This window comes from Schistocerca gregaria, chromosome 8, assembly GCF_023897955.1.
Source record: "Schistocerca gregaria isolate iqSchGreg1 chromosome 8, iqSchGreg1.2, whole genome shotgun sequence".
In the NCBI taxonomy this organism is placed as follows: domain Eukaryota; kingdom Metazoa; phylum Arthropoda; class Insecta; order Orthoptera; family Acrididae; genus Schistocerca; species Schistocerca gregaria.
In genome coordinates, this window is record NC_064927.1 from 221,378,350 (window position 1) to 221,400,034 (window position 21,685).

Consider the following 21,685-nt stretch of genomic DNA (forward strand, 5'->3'; position numbering starts at 1 on the left):
CCTCCATCACATATGTTGATTGTCACAGTCACGCAAGTAAACATGGCACCATCCAGTGAAGCTGTTGAGTGAAGTGGCATAGTATCTGCGAAATTGTGACGTATGTTAACAACTGAGTCATGGCAATCACTGAGCTCTGCATTTGCCATCAGGAGCACTGTGTTTTTCTATGTTTTATCTGCTTCTGTTTACTCTTTGGTGTGTTAATTTTATAATTTTTTATATGTTCTTTTGTTGTCAAATTTTGGAGTTGCTCTTAGCAACTAAGCCTTTCTGTCTATCTAATTGATTCACATTAACAATAAAGTTGTATCAGGTATATTTTTGGTACACACAACTAAACATTATTTCAAGTATGGGAGTAAACACCTTATGGTACAGCCAGCTGATGTTGCAAGTAAAGGTGATTGTTGCTATACAAACAAAGGTGCCCTTGGATGCTACTGCAGAACTGGCAGACCACATTCATGAAGCCATCACTCCGAGCCAGGATAGTGCTGTGTTCAATGCTAGCAGCATGATGGGGCACCCTATAGTCTTGCATGCAGATTTTCATGCTCTTGTCAACAAATGTGGATATGCTGTGCATTCAGATCAGCACATTATTATCGCAAGATGATCCCAAACACTACAAGAAACAATACCACAGATAATCTAGGAGTCATTCCTCATCCCAATCTGCATCTGATACCATACAGTAAATATGTTGGTACCATAAAAGATTCAGCGAACAGGCTAAGAAGTGCTCTAGCCCCTATGTATACTCAAAAGACAGCAGTGGTCAGTAATTGGTGCCACTGACTGGCTGACAGCATCACAGCTGGCAGAGTAACTGCTTGGCTTCAACCTGAGCATTCTGACGACGTCATTGCATTGTTGTAGTCCACCAATGGCATGTTGTCTGTTCACAGCAAACAATTCTCCCATTGCAGCATATGGTCGATAAAGAGATTTAAACTTAGGACTACACTGTCAGTTTTTGTGGGATTTTTCAGTAGTGGATGTCACTGAGGCATATTTTTTTTGCGCACTACCAACTCTAACCAGATGTGTCCTACATTCAATTAGAGGACAGCGTTATAGGACTTCCAGCCACCGGGTACCATCATAACACTAGAGAACATGATGTTAAGGTAATATAAGTCATTGACAAAGAATGCCACTCATTACTCCAAGAGTTTCTGACCTCCAGGGGCACCACAACAAATCTTACATGACACTTTACATCACATAGAAGTGACAGATGACCTGCCTGTGTCATGTAGGCTTAGATGGTTAGCACCAGGATGCCTTGCCATCACCAAGGCTTAATTTAACACGATTCTGTGAGAGGGTATTGTCAGACCTTCAAATAGCCCATGGGCATCTGCTGTGCATGTAGTTCCTAAAAAAGGGAGGAGCCTACCATCTGTATGAGGATTATCATGCACTACAAGCCCAAACCATATCTGATAGCTATCCCTTGCGATTATTGATGGACTACAACTATGCATTGCACTAGGTGACATTATTCATTGTACTTGACTGTGCAAAGGCCTAGACCCAGATTCCTATGGCAGCAGAGGATGTACCAAAGACCATAAGCATCATGCCATGTGGGTCATTTGATAGCAAAATCAAGAATTTGGAATCTGCAATGCTGTGCAAACCTGGCAGTGATTTCTCGACTCCATCTTGCAGGGGCTCCTGTTTTGCTTTGCATTCTTAGATGACATGCTTGTGTTTTTATCATGCATGGACCAACACTGTCAACACCTCAGGAAGGTTTACCAGTGTTTAGAATGTTACAGTGAGTTGTTGAACATGGCCAAATGCATGTTTGAATGGCCAGACATTGAATTTCTTGGACACCAAATAGCCACTGCAGGCACATTGTCACTGAAATGAAAGCTTGGAGCCATTTTATAGCTGCCTAGACTGACTACAACTAAAGAACTTCATAGATTCTTGCTGAATTTCTGCCATCATTGTTTACCACAGGTGGTGAAACAAAAGAAACTGTTGATCACAGCACTGGCTGGGCCGAAAGTCAAGAACAGTTCCCCAGTGCAGCTAGCCAAGGAGATGCATTCAGTGTTCAAAGTGGTGAAACAATGCTTGGCAAAGACAGTACGGTTGACACACCCCAAACTTGAAGTTCCTCTAGCAGTAGCTATTGGCACAACTCTTCAACAATGGGTAGACAATGCATGGCAGCCACTCACATATTTTTCTCACAAGATACCACCAACACAACAGAGATGGAGTACCTATTATCAAGAGCTCTTGGCTATTAATGATGCAAACAAACATTTTAGCTTGCAGATCAAATCAAGGGAATTTGTCATATACATCAGTCATAAGCCATCAACCAGTTTTAAACATGGCTGCTACTCAGAAACCATATACTACTTTCAGCATAGGATTATACAGCCAAGGATCTGAAATTTTTGGATCCTTCATGCACTGTCTCATGTAAAAATATGATTTAACATAACTTGGCAAAAGTTTGTTTCCTTCACAATGCTTATTAAAATTGATAGCTATACCTGTGTTTAACAATTTTCTTCTTACGCCTTTGTACTTTGACACAGCCTTAGACACCTGGGCCAGTAGAAATGTTACAGTTTTAAACATGGCTGTTACTCAGCAACCGTATACTAGTTTCAGCATAGGATTACACAGCTAACCAATTGCAGATAACTTAGGTGCATTGACCTAGGTTTTGTCACCTACTAAGGGTACCTCCATCAGAATGAACCTTTCGATAAATCCTATAAAAGAGTGCATAGAAAATTTAGCATGGCAAAAAATATATTAACCAAGATGACAATTGACATGATGTATAATGGTTACTTACATAAAATTATATTGCAAGAAAGCAAAGATCAGAAATTAGAGTAGCTATGTTCAAGTCAAAAACAAAATAAAACGTTCCAGCCTTTGCCACTTACACATTCAAGAGGAACATTACCACCTGCGCTCTGCATCAGTACAACCACTAGGAATTTATTTGCCAATTCAGCACTGATGTTCATCACAGTTTGGGCATTAACAATTTTGTGGCAGACTGTTTGTCTCAAGCAGCCAGAATATCACAGCCCTTGGATGTTACAGAACTTGCTAAGGCTCAACAACAGGATCCCAAGTTATGTGACCTGCTGCATGATGACACTGCAGACCTGGAGTTGCAACTAGTCGACATTCCTGGAGAAGAAATTCATATATACTGTGAGAGGGCCATAGACACGGGTTCACAGGTAGATGCTGTGTTTCTTGACTTCCGCAAGGCGTTTGATACAGTTCCCCACAGTCGTTTAATGAACAAAGTAAGAGCATATCGACTATCAGACCAATTGTGTGATTGGATTGAAGAGTTCCTAGATAACAGAATGCAGCATGTCATCCTCAATGGAGAGAAGTCTTCTGAAGTAAGAGTGATTTCAGGTGTGCCGCAGGGGAGTGTCATAGGACCATTGCTATTCACAATATACATAAATGACCTTGTGGATGACATCAGAAGTTCACTGAGGCTTTTTGCAGATGATGCTGTGGTGTATCGAGAGGTTGTAACAATGGAAAATTGTATTGAAATACAGGAGGGTCTGCAGCGAATTGACGCATGGTGCAGGGAATGGCAATTGAATCTCAATGTAGACAAGTGTAATGTGCTGTAAATACATAGAAAGGTAGATCCCTTATCATTTAGCTACAAAATAGCAGGTCAGCAACTGGAAGCAGTTAATTCCATAAATTATCTGGGAGTATGCATTAGGAGTGATTTAAAATGGAATGATCATATAAAGTTGATCGGCGGTGAAGCAGATGCCAGACTGAGATTGATTGGAAGAATCCTAAGGAAATGCAATCCGAAAACAAAGGAAGTAGGTTACAGTACGCTTGTTCGCCCACTGCTTGAATACTACCCTTGCAGTGTGGGATCAGTACCAGATAGGGTTGATAGAAGAGATAGAAAAGATCCAACGGAGAGCAGTGCGCTTCGTTACAGGATCATTTAGTAATCGCAAAAGCATTACGGAGATGATAGATAAACTCCAGTGGAAGACTCTGCAGCAGAGACGCTCAGTAGCTCGGTATGGGCTTTTGTTAAAGTTTCGAGAACATACCTTCCCTTCACCGAAGAGTCAAGCAGTATATTGCTCCCTCCTACGTATATCTCGTGAAGAGATATTAGAGAGATTAGAGCCCACACAGAAGCATACCGACATTCCTTCTTTCCATGAAAAATACGAGACTGGAATAGAAGGGAGAACCGATAGAGGTACTCAGGGTACCCTCCGCCACACACTGTCAGGTGGCTTGCGGAGTATGGATGTGGATGTAGATGTAGAATTTATACACAGACAATCTTGCCTCTTTGGACCAGTTTTATTCCTATGGTAGGTGTTCAACAGTCTGCACAATCACTGTCATCCCCGAGTGTGACCATTGTTCAACTTGGGGTTTTGTGTGGCCATAAATGGAACAGCACTGCTGTGAGTAGACACAAACATGTCAACTCTGTAAGACCTCCCACCATGTGCATGCCAATAGGTGATTTTCCAGATGCATACTCACCTTTTGCCGCTGTCCATCTTGTTGTTGTGGGATTGCCTCCCCTGTCAGATGGCCAGTAGTATTTACTGACTCTGATGGAGAGGTATAAATGATGCCTGGAGGCACTTCTCACTGATAACATATTGGCAGAAACTCTAGCATTCATGTTTATATTGATATGGCTAGTGTATTACAGTGTCTAGCATATTACAAATGTCCATTGCATGCCACCACCAACAAGGGCCGACAGTTTTCATCAGACTTGTTTGCCCAGCTATTGAAATTTTGTGCCTGTATACACCGTAAAACTGCAAGTTATCATCCAGACAGCAACAGCACGATTGAGAGATGGCATTGAACATTGAAGGCAGTGCTCCTGTGCCAGGGAAGTTCATGGACATCATTTCCTATGGTTTTGCTCAGCCTACAAACGGCCTATAAACCTGACACAGACTTATCTGAGGCCAAGCTTGTTGACAGCAAGACACTGTGCCTGCCTGGAGAGTCCTTTGACTCCTATTCTCTTAAGAGTGCAATGCAGAATCAGTTTCTGCATTATTTGCAGGGGCATATCAAACTGATCAAACCTCCCGAGACCTCCAGGCATGGTTCTCCATCAACTTTTGTGCACAGTGATCTCGAGAACTGTTCATATATAGTGCTGTGGTCAGACTGTGTCAAGCCACCAGTGCAACCTCCCTATAGTGGACCAATTTGCATTCTATGCACAAGCATGTAGACTCTGGAAATAGCAGTGAACTCTATGGAGTGTTAATTTTATTATCTTTTTGTATGTTCTTTTGCTGTCAGGTTTTGTAGTTGGTCTTAGAAACTAAACGTGTCTCGCTGTCTAACTGATCAACATCACAGTAACATTGGATCCAGGATATTTTTGGCATACATAACTGAAGATTACACCAAGTTCAGGAGCCTTAGGTACAATTATCCCGTCAAGTCTTTGAAAAAATGGCTCTGAGCACTGTGGGACTTAACATCTGAGGTCATCAGTCCCCTAGAACTTAGAACTACTTAAACCTTACTAACTTAAGGACATCACACACATCTGTGCCTGAGGCAGGATTCGAACCTGCGACTGTAGCGGTCGCCCAGTTCCAGACTGAAGCACCTAGAACCGCTCGGCCACCCCAGCCTGCTCAAGTCTGAAGATCTGACAGTTGGTGCTGATTACAATAAAACTACTAGTTGATTACTGTTGTAGTTTAAGAAAAGTTACTCATTTTTGTACAATAGTTATAAACTATCAAAAGCAATTACTTCATTTTCTCACAGTACTAATTGTAGGGTAGGAAAATACCAGTTGTCTCTCTGATCTAGCATTTGTCCTTGAGTCTGGAAGTCACTTTAACTGTGAGTCAATAAGTGAGACACATGTTCATGTGAGTTGATTCTTGCTTAGTAAGTATGCAACTTCATGCTGACTGATGACCATGGGAGAAGGAAGGAAATAAGATTAGGGTTTAATGTTCTGTTGACAGTGTTCAATAAAGATGATACACAAGCTCAGATAGTTGTGTGGAGGGGAAGGATATCGGCTATGCCCTTCTGAAGGAACCATCCTGGCATTTACCTGACGCAGTTTAGGGAAATCACAGAAAACCTAAATCAGGATTATTACACATGGATTTCAACTGTTGTCCGTCCAAATGTGAGTCCAGTGGACTAACCATTGCTCCACCTCACTAGGTACTTATGACCATGTCTAAGAACTTGACTTGATTACCAAACTACTACAAGGATTTTTATGCATATGATGGCGTGAAGAACTAAGTCTGTTGGAATGTAGTGGTAATATGGTCTACCATGAGCAAAATGAATTTTAATTTGAAAAGGAACTACCAGATGCATCGTAAGTAAATAGTGACTTAAACTTATATGTAATCACCAGTGTTTTTTTATTCATTATGCTTTCAACTTATTTATATCTGCCTGAATAGCTCTAGGGTCCTTTGTTTACGTATTAGCCAATACTTAAATCAGTTTATACGATTTCTGTTTTTGCCATGAGTGGGAAGTGTGTGACATGCCGTAGGATCGTTAGTTCCGGGGTATGGTGTGATGGGTGTTGTAGCTTCTTTCATTGGGGCGAATGTAGTGGCATGGGAAATGGGGACATAACTGAGGCTCACCACTGGTATTGTAGAATCTGCAGTAGAGATAGGAAAATACTGGAACAGGAAGGGAAAACTGCAGCTCTTCAAGCTGACCTAGACAAGGCAAGGGAGGATCTGGACAGGTTAAAGAGGGAGAAGCGTGAACAGAGGTGGGAAGTAGCAACATGTAATAGGGGGAACAGGCAAAGGAGAGCATCAGACAGCTTTGTGATAAATCTTGAAAATAGATTTGACCTGTTGCCTCAGTCAGAATCGGATGAGCCTCATGTAGCTGAAGCTGTAGAAAGGGCACAACAAGCTTTCAGGGACTTGAAAAAGGTAGGGAAATTTGTAAAGAGAAAGAAAGTTCTGTTGTTAGGTAGTTCCCATGGTAGAGGTGTTGGCCAACTACTGCAGGAAAATCTAGGTCCAGAGCACCAGGTCACAAACTTTTTCAAGCCTAGTGCAGATCTGGGTCAGGTAACAGAGGATATAGGTTCTCTAAGCAAGGATTTCACGAAGGAGGATGCCGTGGTTATAGTGGGTGGTCCAGGAAACAGCATTGACAGAGACTCTGAATATTCCATAGAGAGTGACCTGGTGAAGATAGCATCAGCAACAAAGCATACGAGTGTGGGATTTGTGTCTGTGTTGAGACGCCATGATCGGCTTCATTTGAACTCTTCTGTAGGGAGGGTGAACTTGGAGTTAGAGTGGTTGCTTAGGACAGATATAGGGTCCCATATTGGTTTGATTCCTGTGGATGCTATTGATAGGAGAGACTACACTAGGCATGGCCTTCACCTCAATAGGAAAGGGAAGGGAAAACTGTCTAGCTTGATTGCAGAAAACTTAAGGGGGGACACTGTCACAAGTGGTAAAATACCAGTGGTCATAGGTGTCAGAGGGATGCCTTTTTTAGGATAGGGAAGGGGGATAGAAAACGAGTTTTAAGAGAGATTGGCAGACAGACTCAGTTTGAGAAAATAGATGAACAGGAGTCAGATTTTAGCATACAGCCTCCATTTAAACAATGTTTAACAGAAAGTAATCAGAAACGGCCAGTTCATCTTCACCAAAGCAGTTATAATCCCATTAGTATGCAGTATCAGTTATCTTTATTACACCAGAACATTCCGGGACTCAGAAATAAAGTTGATGAACTACTCATTTGTATCGATGAAATGAATTCATCTAACGAAATTGACATAATCTGCCTCTCTGAACATCAAGTGACCACTGGTATAGATATGTTAGACATTTCAGGATTTAAGCTAGCTTCCTACTTCTGCAGAGTAGATATGGAGGGAAGAGGAGTTGCCACATTTATTAAAAACTGCCATAAATTCAAGAACATTGACATTAATAAATTCTGTTTAGAGCAGCATCTAGAAGCATGTGCAACAGAAGTAGAGTTCCATAACAGATCCTATATAATAGTAACTATTTACCGAGCACCTGCAGGAAATTATAATCTATTCATAAATTATCTAGAAGCTCTTTTGGGTTATTTAACAGTAAGAAACAAAGAAATTTTGATTGCTGGTGACTTTAATACAGATTTTCTAATTGAATCTTCAAGTAAACATTTACTGCGGTTAGTAATGTTGTCTTTCAATCTAACTCACACTGTAAACTTTCCAACTAGGATCACTAAATCCTCAAGGACAGCCATTGATTACATTTTTATAGACAAATCAAAGGAACAAAATCATATCATAAAACCTGTAATAAATGGACTATCAGATCATGACATGCAGCTCCTTGTTTTAGATGTAAATTCTAAGCAGATTATCAAGACTGCTAAATCTGAGTACAGGAGAGTATTCAATCAACCAAAAATTGAGTGTTTTAGAAAACTGCTCGAAGATATGAACTGAAAAGATGTTTATAGTGCTCATGACATGAATGAAAAATATAACACATTCAGGAACAATGTCAGTACCATGTTTGAAAACTGTTTTCCTCTAAAAGCTACTCAAATTAAACAGAAGTCTATAATAAAACCATGGATCACACAAGGAATAAAGATTTCCTGTAAGACAAAAAGGAAAATGTATCTGTCGACCAAGAATAGCTCCAATGCTGATGATTTAGCTAAATACAAGGAATACTGTAAAATATTTAAAAAAGTAATTGAGACATCTAAACAAATACACTACGAGAAGCAGATAGCAATGTCAGGGAACAAAATAAAAACAATATGGGATATAGTGAAAGAGGAGACTGGTAGAACCAGAAAGGAACAGGAGCAAATAGCACTAAGGGTAGATGACACATTAGTAACCGATGGGCATAGTGTGGCAAATCTATTTAACAAGTACTTTATATCCATTACTGATGGAATGGGATTGTCAGGATCAGTAAATAATGCCCCTGAATATTTGAATCTAGCCTTTACAAATAGCTTCAGGTACATGAATATGTCACTCATATCACCAAAAGAAATAACTTCCATAATAAAATCTTTAAAAACAAAGCATTTTAGTGGTTACGATGAAATATCAACAAAGTTAATTAAGGCATGGTCTTGTGAGTTTAGTACAATTCTAAGTTACTTGTGTAACCAATCAATTATAACTAGGACATTTCCTGACTTGCTGAAATATGCAGATGTTAAGCCTCTATTCAACTACAGACCGATTTCACTTTTGCCAGCATTCTCAAAAATTTTAGAAAAAGTAATCTACAGGCAGCTTCTCAACCTTCCAATAATTTCCGGGTATGCAGCCGGATCGCGTCGACATTCTGCCACGATATTTCGGCCCAGAGACGTCTGGCTATCATCAGGTGAGTACACAACTACTGAAGAGCCCAGGTGCAGTCCGAAATATCGTGGCAGAATGTTGACGGGATCCGGCTGCATACCCGGAAATTATTAGAAGAACAAATACGCTGGGAAAATTTCAGAAGTCACAGCTTCTCAACCATCTGACCACAAATAACATATTATCAAGAACACAGTTTGGTTTTCTGAAGGGTTCTGATATCGAAAAGGCTATTTACACCTACAGTGAAAATGTACTTAATTCATTAAATAACAAGTTACAAGCAGCAGGTATTTTGTGTGATTTGTCAAAGGCATTCGATTGTGTAAACCACAACATCCTTCAAAATAAATTAGAATTCTATGGTGTCACGGGCAGTGCTGCAAAATGGTTCAAGTCATACCTCGCTAACAGGAAACAAAGGGTGTCAGAGCAAGGGACTAGTGAATTAAGACATCAGTCATCATCAGAATGGGAAGAAATTACATGTGGTGTCCCACAAGGATCCATCTTAGGGCCATTGCTTTTTCTTGTGTACATTAATGATCTCTCATCAGTTACACTGCCAGAAGCAGAGTTCAGTTTGTTTGCAGATGACACAAGTATTGCAATAAATAGTATGTCGAGTGTAGTTCTAGAAAGATCTGCTAATGATATTTTCATGGATATTAATAAATGGTTTAAAGCCAACTCACTGACATTAAACTTCAAAAAGACTCACTATATGCAATTCAGAACCTGTAAGAGGTTTTCACCCAGCATATGCATAAAGTACGAAGAAGAGCAGATAGAAGAGGTTGACAGTCTTAAATTCCTGGGACTACAACTTGATAATAAATTCAGCTGAGAGGAGCACACCACAGAACTGCAGAAACGCCTTAACAAATCTGTATTTGCAATTCGAGTGTTAGCAGACATAGGCGACATAAAAGTGAAAAAGCTTGCATACTTTGCCTACTTTCATTCCATAATCTCATATGATATAATATTTTGGGGTAACTCTTCAAGTCAAACAAAAGTTTTTAGAGTCCAAAAGTGTGTAATACGTATTATTTGTGGAGTAAACTCACGGACGTCTTGTAAAAACCTCTTCAAAGAACTGGGTACACTAACTACTGCCTCTCAGTATATTTACTCCTTAATGAAATTTGTCCTAAATAATATAACTCTTTTTCCAGCAAACAGCTCAGTTCATACATACAATACCAGGAACAAAAATGATCTGCACGAGGACTTAAAAGCAGTTACTTTAGTTCAAAAAGGGGTCCACTACTCAGGAACACTCATCTTCAATAATTTGCCAGCAAACATAAAAAATTTAGTTCAAATAGAGATCAGTTTAAAAGGAGCCTGAAAGACTTACTAGTGGCCAACTCCTTCTACTGCATTGACGAATTTTTTAATAGAAACAAATGATGTGTTGTATATATTTATACTATTAGTATTGTTATTTCAGCTTTAAAAAAATAAAAAATAAATAAAAAAACGGTGACATGTTCCACAGCCACGAGGATCTCCTCAACACAGATCTATGGAACAAAAAACTAATCTTATCTAGTCTAATCTCATGATGAAATGCCAAATCAATCAGTAAAAAATATTTAATAGGAAGAAATAAAACAATTCAAGTAAGACAGGAAGGCTTTGGTGATATGACATATGCAATAATTTATTAATATCAGGAGGAGAGAAAGTTTTGTTTGTCATAAATATCATTATCTTTCAAGTTAAAGGATAAAATGGCTATATCTGGTAAACTGCTCCTCTGTTCTGCATTAGGAAGATTCAGAGAATACTGTTCTGTCTTCAGTCTACAGTATACATCAATAAGTGTTAGATCTTTAGAGTCATTCAGGCTAATCTTACCAGTCAAAATATCTGTTTGTGGGGTGCACACAAGTTGTTGGTTAGCTTAGACAACTATCCCTCCATTTTAGATAATGATAGCTTTAAGGCACTTTGTAGTATTAGTGTAAGACCCAAAGAAATGATCCCCACAAATGAAACAATTGAAAAATCCCAACAAATCCAGAAGTTGAAGCAGTACTGAAAAGCACTGTATCTCATATAATACTAGATGCAGAGAGATGTCTATAATCAAAATTGACAGCAGTAAAACTTTTTGAGCAAATCTAAGAATATGTCAGAAGGATAAGATAATGAGAAACACTGGTGGTGTATTTGTCACAGTAGACAAGAAACTGAAATCCACATGTATAGAAATTGAAGCTGCACGCAAGATTATTTGGGCAAGACTCAGTGTCAACATGGGTGGCAATAAAATTCCCTTTGTCAACTGCCAGACTCACTGCCAGATGTAACTGAAAACTAGAGAAACCACCTCACACTAATGCATATGTTTCCCAGTAATATTGTCATTGCCTTAGTGGCTTCCAAACTTCTGATGGAACTATATGTATAGGAATTGCGTCGAAGTTTAAAGAATAGCTGGCAACACAATAGACAGATATGTATCTAGTAGAATAGTTAATGCTGCAAGGGAGACTTCATAGTATATGGGGTGAGTCACTAACTATTGTCACCAAGAATAACTCCAAAAGTGTGATAGGAGCTGAAAAGTTTGTGGGACAAAAGTTGCACGGGACAACTGGAGCCACAATGTGACATTGGTCTTTTGTTGCTAGGTGTGGTTACTTCAGTCAACTTTGTTTTTCTAATGGGATGCTATAGTTTGGTACTTATTTCCGATTGCAGCTATTGAGATGAATACAATGACCTAGTAGATAGTGTCGGAAGTTCCATGTGGCTTTTCGCGGATTATGCTGTGGTATATGGAGAAGTTGCAGCATTAGAAAATTGTAGCGAAATGCAGGAAGATCTGCAGCAGATAGGTACTTTGTGCAGGGAGTGGCAACTGACCATTAACATAGACAAATGTAATATATTGCGAATACATAGAAAGAAGGATCCTTCATTGTGTGATTATATGATAGCAGAACAAACACTGGTAGCAGTTACTTGTGTAAAATATCTGGGAGTATGCGTGCAGAACGATTTGAAGTGGAATGATCATATAAAATTAATTGTTGGTAAGGCGGGTGCCAGGTTGAGATTCATTGGGAGAGTGCTTAGAAAATGTAGTACATCAAAAAAGGACATGGCTTATAAAACACTCGTTCGACCTACACTTGAGTATTGCTCATCAGTGTGGGATCCGTACCAGATCGGGTTGATGGAGGAGATAGAGAAGATCCAAACAAGAGTGGCGCGTTTCGTCACAGGGTTATTTGGTAACCATGATAGCGTTATGGAGATGTTTAGCAAACTCAAGTGGCAGACACTGCAAGAGAGGCACTCTGCATCTCGAGTGTTTTGTAAGCCACCTCCTTTGTTGATGGACTACATTTTCTAAGGACTCTCCCAATGAATCTCAACCTGGTACCCGCCTTACCAACAATTAATTTTATATGATCATTCCATTTCAAATCGTTCCGCACGCATACTCCCAGATATTTAACAGAAGTAACTGCTACCAGTGTTCGTTCTGCTATCATATAATCATACAATAAAGGATCCTTCTTTCTATGTATTCGAAATACATTACATTTGTCTATGTTAAGGGTTAGTTGCCACTCCCTACACCAAGTGCCTATCCGCTGCAGATCTTCCTGCATTTTGCTACAATTTTCTAATGCTGCAACTTCTCTGTATACTACAGCATCATCCGCGAAAAGCCGCATGGAACTTCCGACACTATCTACTAGGTCATTTATATATATTGTGAAAAGCAATGGTCCCATAACACTCCCCTGTGGCACGCCACAGGTTACTTTAACGTCTGTAGACGTCTCTCCATTGATAACAACATTCTGTGTTCTGTTTGCTAAAAACTCTTCAATCCAGCCACATAGCTGGTCTGATATTCCGTAGGCTCTTACTTTGTTTATCAGGCGACAGTGCGGAACTGTATCGAACGCCTTGCGGAAGTCTAGGAAAATAGCATCTACCTGGGAGCCTGTATCTAATAATTTCTGGGTCTCATGAACAAATAAAGCGAGTTGGGTCTCACACGATCGCTGTTTCCGGAATCCATGTTGATTCCTACAGAGTAGATTCTGGGTTTCCAAAAACGACATGATACTCGAGCAAAAAACATGTTCTAAAATTCTACAACAGATCGACGTCAGAGATATAGGTCTATAGTTTTGCGCATCTGCTCGACGACCCTTTTTGAAGACTGGGACTACCTGAGCTCTTTTCCAATCATTTGGAACCTTCCATTCCTCGAGAGACTTGCGGTACACGGCTGTTAGAAGGGGGGGAAGTTCTTTCGCGTACTCTGTGTAGATCCCGTATGAAATCATGATAACGTGCTCCATTGAGCATAGGTGGAAGAATATGAGGCCCAATCCAGACATCACCAACAATGCCTGCCCAAACGTTCACAGAAAATCTGTGTTGATGATGTGATTGCACAACTATGGACAGGTTCTCGTCAGCCCACACATGTTGATTGTGAAAATTTACAGTACATACTGACAAAACTAAAATGAGCTCTAACATGGAAATTAAGTGTTTCCGGACACATGTCCACATAACGTCTTTTCTTTATTTGTGTGTGAGGAATGTTTCCTGAAAGTTTGGCCGTACCTTTTTGTAACACCCTTTAGATGTAATTACAGACGTACTTCAGGAAATTGTTGTATACTAATGACCTTGCAGATAATATTTATTAATGATAAATTCAGAATTCCTGCAGATGATATACAAGGGTTGGAACTTAATCACCAGCGTTGTGTATAACCTGTTCCCAGCGATGTGGAAGGCGTAGTATACGATTAGAGAGCCCGTTCTGATAATGGTGTGAATGGAGCGGTATAGTGCCTGTTGAATCTCTGGAACAGTTCTGAAGCGAATGCCACTAAGTGGTTCCTTCATCTCTGGAATCAACTGAAAGTCACAAGGACTTAAGTCTGGGGAGTATGGTGGATGGTTCAGTACTTCTGAGTCCCATCCCATCAGCCAAACAGAGTGGCCACAGTTTGCGCTGTATGCGCCCGTGCATTGGTGTGCAAAATGATGGGTGGGGTGCACAGAAAGTGTCATCGCTTCTTTCGCAAAGCTGGTCACAGGTGATGCTCCAAAAATGATCAATAATACTGTGCAATGATGGTCTGCCATGGAGGAATGTAATGTGTTAGAATAACATCATCACAGTTGTACACGAGAATCACCCTAACTTTCTCCACACTGGGGCTCTGATGAACTTTCAACTTTCATGGCGACCCATAATGACACCATTTGCTGGATTGGCATTTAAGTTTTGGCTCATACACTGTGGCCCATGTCTCATCCAGTGTTACGATATGGCATAAGAAAGCCTCTCCTTCTCACCCATGGCACTCCAAGTGCATCTGAGTAACATTGTAACACATCCATTTCTGCATTTCCATCAAGTCATGCAGAACCCATCATGATGCAATTTTTTGCATGCCCAAGCGTTCTTTCAGGATGCGAAGCACAGTCATATGTGCTAATCCGGTTTCATGGGTGAGCTCACTCATTGTATGCCATCGATCACTGTTTCACTAATGTGGCAACAGCATGCACTTCTTCTTCAGAGATGCTAGAACTGCACGTCTGCCCCAGTTTGCTGACCTTTGTTGAAGGCTTTTACCTAACGTGCCACTGTTCTGTACAGCAATGCCAGTTCCCCGCATGCCTCTTGAAGACCTTGATGACACTGCCGTGTTGTACGACCTCTGGCACATTCAGTCTTGATCCAACTCCGTTGTTCCTGTTTTGAAAAAATAGTGCCTCCATTATGTTAGACCACTTGCTCACTAGTGACTGTTTCCCTCGATTGTGCGCACGCCAGTGACACAGGATGGGCGAATCCATTTGCTCGAAGGTTAGGTAGGTGTGTCAGCACCGTGTGCTATTAGCGACAACTTTAGATTCCATTGCATAGTGTCTCCACAGCAGTGTTGTCACTATTTAAGTTCCAATCTACGTAGTTATTTGTAATGAAGTACAGTCTGAAAGAAGTGGCATGAAATTTTAGTCAGATCTCAATAATATTTTAAAGTGGTGCAAAGACTGACAGCCTATTAGTTTGCCCAAACACAAGTACTCTCATAGCTCCCTTGATGACCTTTTGGTCATCCCTGTAATAGTACCTGCTCACTAATCCCTCTCTCATTGATGACGCTCTCAAAGAGATTAGGTCTAACTGTGTTTCTTTCATAAGTGTGCTGTTAGACTAGTCTGAGGCAGTTGTATGAGAAAGTATTCAGCATTAGTTTACAACACTGTTTTCCTTACCACTAGTAAGTGCAGTTTTGCCATCTGACATTAGACAAATTAAAAGTCACAATTTACTACAGCCATATGCTTGGGGTCTTTGCATTTTATCAAGTTTAGGATATATTTGAATGATTATGAGATATGTTTCTGGATCTAGTGGCTGCTGGAAACATATATTTATTAATCTAGTCCAACAAGTCAAATTACTCTTCTCCATGTGACTTGACAGTCAGACTCATTTTAAACATTTACATCTACATACATAGTCCATAAAATGCCACACAGTGCACGGCAGAGGATACCTTGTACCACTGCCAGTCAGTCTCTTTCCCATTCCAGTCACAAAAAATAAATAAATAAATGGCGTGTGACGAGGACCTCCCGTCAGGTAGATCGCAAGTCTTTCGATTTGACGCCACTTTGGCTACTTGGCGGGGATGAAATGATGATGATTAGGACAACACAACACCCAGTCCCTGAGCACAGAAAATCTCCGACCCAGCTGGGAATCGAACCCGGGCCCTTAGGATTGAAATTATGTCGCGCTGACCACTCAGGATTGGACATTCCAGTCACAATTAGGCCAAGGGTAAAACAACTGTCTATATGCCTCTGTAGGAGCTTTAATTTTTCTTACCTGATCTTTATGGTCCTTATGCAAGATGTACTTTGATAGCAGTACAGTTGTTCTTCAGTCAGTCACAAATGCCGTTTCTCTAAAATTCCTCAATAGTGCTTCACTAAAAGATTGTTATCTTTCCTCCAGGATCTCCCACTTGAATTCATGGAGCATTTACGTAACTTGCAAATTGATCAAACCTACCAGTAACAAATCTAGCAGCATGCCCTGAATTGCTTCAAGTTCTTCCTTTAATCTAAGCTGAGTAGTACTCTAGAATGGGTTGCACAAGTGTTCTATATACAATTTCCTTTTTAGGTGGGTTACACCTCCATAGAATTCTTCCAAAGTCAAATACTCACCTTCCATATGGCTGACTTTATTTGCTCATTCCATTTCATACTCTTTGCAATGTTATACCTAGATATTTAATTAACACATAACTGTGTGAAGCAGTACATCACTAGCATTGTATCCAAATATCCCAGCATTGTTTTTTCCTACTCATCTCCATAAGTTTACATTTTTCCACTTTTATATCAAGCTAATATTTATCAAACCAAATATCATTTCTGTCAAAGTCATCATATAGTACTCCTACAGTCCATCAATGATGACACTCTTCTGTACACTACAGTATTGTCAGTAAACAGTCAGAGATTGCTGCTCACCCTACCTGTCAGATCATTTATGTACACAGAACAAGTGTGGTGCTATCACATCTCCCTGGGGCACTTCTGACAATACATAAATGAAATTGTGTTTAAAACACTACATACTGACAACATACTGAGTCGCATTACTCTAAAAAATCTGTAAACACTCAAATAAGGAAATCATTGCCAAGTAAAGACCTACTTTACCTCTTCCAGCTTTCCTTTTTCAACAACTTCTGAGAAGATGGCCTCCATTAGAGCACTGCCTCATTTTCAGCAGTGTATGTGTCAACTGGCTCTTAGTATGGCTTTTATAAAAAAGACTTTTCAGTGACAGATGTATATGACCTCACAAGTAAAGTTCTAGCAGTACTAAATTACAAAACTATCCTTTTATAGTCTGTGATATTTTGGAGCCTTTCGCATACTAAACAAAGTGATATGTGAAAATTACTTGGGATCTAGCTGGATAACATGCAAGAACAGAACATGAAAAAGATAAACTAATCAAGAAGTGTAGACAAGCAGTTTTGTACTTAGACGTACCTCACATTATGTTGGCTGAAAAGTCGGAGGTATGACATATTTTGCAGATCAGTCCCTGTAATCTTGTATTATAAAGCAAAAGTGAGCAGTTACAATTCTACATAAAGTAGGAAATCAGACATCTTGCAGAAGCTTCTTTTAACATCTTGGAAATCTATGATTTGTTTGTTTATTTGTAGCCCAGAAATCTTATACTGTGTCATATTCACAGAGACATGGGACTGATGTTAGTTGCATTTTTACATATTATATTTGTGAACAACAGTAGATGTTTAGTAATGACAGTAATAACCTAACATTTTTCTTAATCGGCTAAGTAGATGACAATATATATGAAAATTCAACACAAATATTGTACAAAATAAAATAATGGCTCCAATTGCATGAATGACAAGACTCAGTGTCTATTTTAATACACTGAACTGTATGGAGGATACATGATAGTATCTTAATAGATCTAATTACACATGGGTAAAAGGATATTATTTCTGTAAAACACTATGAGACATTGATAAATAGAAATTCTGTCTTACCTGGCAGACTAGTATAAAAGTGTGATTCTTCAGTTTTTCCCGGTGTATTTCTTGCTCAAACAGTCCACAGGGTGTATTGCCAGTCCATAGTGTCCAACGGGCACAATATTTCAGCAATCAGATATGTCGCCATCATCAGGTGCACCGACGAACTGAGCTCCTGAGGGTGGGTGGCAGTAAGTCCCCACGCGAGGCATTCTCTCTGTGGTTCACACCCGCGTGTCAGCAGTTAGTGAGACGCTGGCGTTGACGTCTGTGGTGGCGTTGACATAATTGCCTCGTCTGCCCTAGTTGCCCCTTCATTTCCTTTGCTGAGCATCTTTTTAATTAGACTAAATGCTGGTTCCCATGCCCTGCTGAGGTTGTAGCTGCAATCTCGGTTGATGAGTCTGTCCCTGATATGAATTTCAATAGCCTCTCTGACGATGCTTTCCCAGTATTTAGTTGTCTTAGCAGATGACAAAAGCAATTTCCCATAAGGACTACATTGAGAAGATGCAGTCTGCTAAATGATGAATCTTACAGGAAGATCAATGCTGACCCCACAAAGAAGGTTGAGACCAAGACTAGAGCTCTTCTCAAGGACACAGATTTAGCAGAGGGTGTCGCCAAGAAATTGACACCTCAAGGACCTGTACTGCCAAGACTTTATGGACTCCCTAAAGTCCACAAAGAAGGGGTGCCATTATGCCCAATTCTCAGCAACATTAGGTCATCTACATATTTGCTGGGCAAATATTTGGCAGAATTACTAAGCCTTTATGTGGGCAAATGCCCTCATCACATTCATAATTCTGTGGATTTCGTAAAACATCTTGACAACTTCAAGCTGAAAGACTCAGATATCCTGGTGAGTTTTGACATTGTTTCATTATTCACCAGAGTGCCTCTTCGAGAGTCAGTTGAACTTATTGCACAGAATTTTGACAAGAAGATGATTGACTTTTTCTAGCACATTCTGACCTCCACATATTTTCTCTTTAATGGAGAATACTAAGAACAAACAGAAGGAATCGCAATGGGGAGACCACTCTTGCTTATGGTCGTGAATTTCTATATGGAGTGCTTTGAGGAGGAAGCTTTGGCATTGTCCAAATGGAAGCCTACTTGTTTTCTACATCATGTGGATGACATGTTCGTGATCTGGCCCCATGGAAGGGACAAGCTCCTAGACTTTCTTACACACCTGAACTCCGTACAACTGAACATCAAATTCTCTTTGGATTCTGAAGCAGAGGGAAGATTACCATTCCTGGACGACATGGTCAAAATAAGAGTGAATGGCTTCTTGGGCCATGAGGTATACAGGAAGAAAATGCACACCAACCTGTATTTGCAAGCAGATAGCTGCCACCATCCAGCACAGAGGAATTGGGTGCTAAAAACACTGGTGCACAGGGTGCGCATCATCTCTGACGCAGAGAGTCTGCCCCAAGAGCTGGAACATCTCAAAACTGTACTCCGGAAAAACGGGTACTCCGAATGGCAGAACAGATGCGCTCTCCGCCTCACCTCTACAGTACAGCATGTGGAGACGGAGGAAGTCATGGAGAAAGAGATAGCCACTGCCTATATACCATATACTGGTGCACTGTCAGGGAAAATAGGATCAATATTGAGGAAACATCGAGTATGAACTGCCTTTTGACCGCCAAATAAAATGCAAGCATTATCGGGAAGTGTCAAAGATGATCTCGGTTTGTGGAAGTCCAGATTCCATGTCAGTGTGGGAAGACTAATATTGGACAGACAGTGTGCACCATTAAACATCATTGCTGAGAACATCAGAGGCACGCTCAACTTGGGTACCCCAAAAGTCAGCAGTCGCAGAGCACTGTTTGTCCGAAAATCATGAAATGGACTACCAACATACCAGGGTCCTGGCGCAGACATCTAAATACTGGGACAGTGTCTTTAGAGAGGCTATTGAAATTCATACCAAAGACAGATTCATCAACCGAGACTGCGGCTACAACCTCAGCAGAGCACGGGAACCAGCATTTAATTAAAAAGATGCTCAGCAAAGGAAACGAAGGGGCAACTAGGGCAGATCAGGCAATTACACTGACGCCATTGCAGATGCTGATGCAGCGTTTCACTGACTGCTGACACACGGGTGCGGACTGCAGAGAGAAAGCCTCACAAGGGGAGGGGATTTAAGATGGCTGCCCACCCTCAGCAGCTCAGTTCGTCAGTGCACCTGACAATGGTGACATGTCTGATCACCGAAATATTGTGCCCATTTTACACTATGGACCAGCAATACACCTGTGGACTGTTTAGGCAAGCATAAAAGTAATTGTAAAAACTGTTGAGTAATGGGAGGTAAGGAACAAGGTCAAGTATTTAATGTAAGTTTGCCTTCAGGTACTCATCAACAGAATAAGAATTATGGTAAATTAGTAAATCCTTCACTTTCTTCCTGAAGATATTTCCTTTGTTTCTAATTGATATGGGTTGTTTGCTGCAAAGTAGGCTGCCCATATTTCTCGCCCTATTATGACTTCTACTTAATCTTTGTCTCGCCAGATGAATGTTAGCTTTTGTTCTTGTGACATGGCTATAGATATTTCCATTTGTTGTAAAGAGATTCAGGGGCTTTCTTTTTGACAAAAGAAACTACTGGCAGTATATTAACTCTTTGAAAATGGGTTTGTGGAAGATTATTTTGGTACTCTCTTCATTATTTTTAATCTTATTTTTTGCATTATCAAAGGTTTTTGTGAGTAATCTCCAAGAAACGGATCCCACATGTTATTATTGAGTGGGCAAGCCTGTGATAAACAGTTTTTAGCATGTTTATATCACAATTTCCCAAAAATAGTAGATATTAAGGTGATCATTAAGATGCTAAGCTAACAATAACATATAAACACTGGCTATTTTATACATGTGAGGAAACAGGAGCTACCCCTCCTCTGCCCCCAGGGTATTGCTGTTGCTGGTACGTTTACTGTGTTAACTTTGGACTGAGTAAGTACAAATAGTTATACCACTTGATGAATATTTAATTACTAATATGCCAGTTTTACATTCTCTGTGTGTATCTTAGCTTGTTCAGCATCCCTCAAAGTTCTCTTACATGATGAAATCTATGGAACATAAGAAATTATTGAATTAAATGAATATGCCACAAATGTGTATCACACTTTTGTGGGAAGCATAAAGGTAATTCATGGTCTTGTTCATTGTCATCTTGGAACAGGTATTCCATGGGGGAATAAAGAAACTGAAAATGACCAGACTTGTACTTCAAGAGGACCAGATTACTACAGAAGCACAGGAACAAGTTCTGAGAGTAAATATACAGCGAGGGATTCTGCCAGGAAGTGAATTCTGCTTCCCTGAAGCAGGGAATCAGGGGCATACTATTATTCCAGGTATGCACCTGTAGCTTCCACTTTGTCTCATAGTTTTCACTTTGTCTCATAGTGTTCACTCAGTCTCTAATCATTTTAGAGAAACTAGAGCAATTTTTTATTACTTTCTTGTAATATGAATCCACAGCTTCAGCAAATTTTTAAAATTATGTCACATTTGCTTTTAGCTGCTACTGTTTTTATTTTGCTATTGCAGTTTCGACATTTGTGCTATTTCCAAGAATAAGATTTGTGAAAGCAGTTTGATGTTGGGCAGAGATAACAACATC

The 21,685-nt window shown here is 40.1% G+C and overlaps 1 protein-coding gene across 1 annotated transcript in view; it reads left to right on the forward strand.

The window, feature by feature from the left end:
* LOC126285117 (dnaJ homolog subfamily B member 13-like) overlaps positions 1-21,685 on the forward strand; it is a 77,659-nt gene that overhangs the window by 18,654 nt on the left and 37,320 nt on the right. Inside the window, exon 5 of the mRNA XM_049984440.1 lies at positions 21,242-21,416. Coding sequence (XP_049840397.1) covers positions 21,242-21,416 — 175 coding nt within the window. The remainder of the gene's footprint in view (positions 1-21,241; positions 21,417-21,685) is intronic.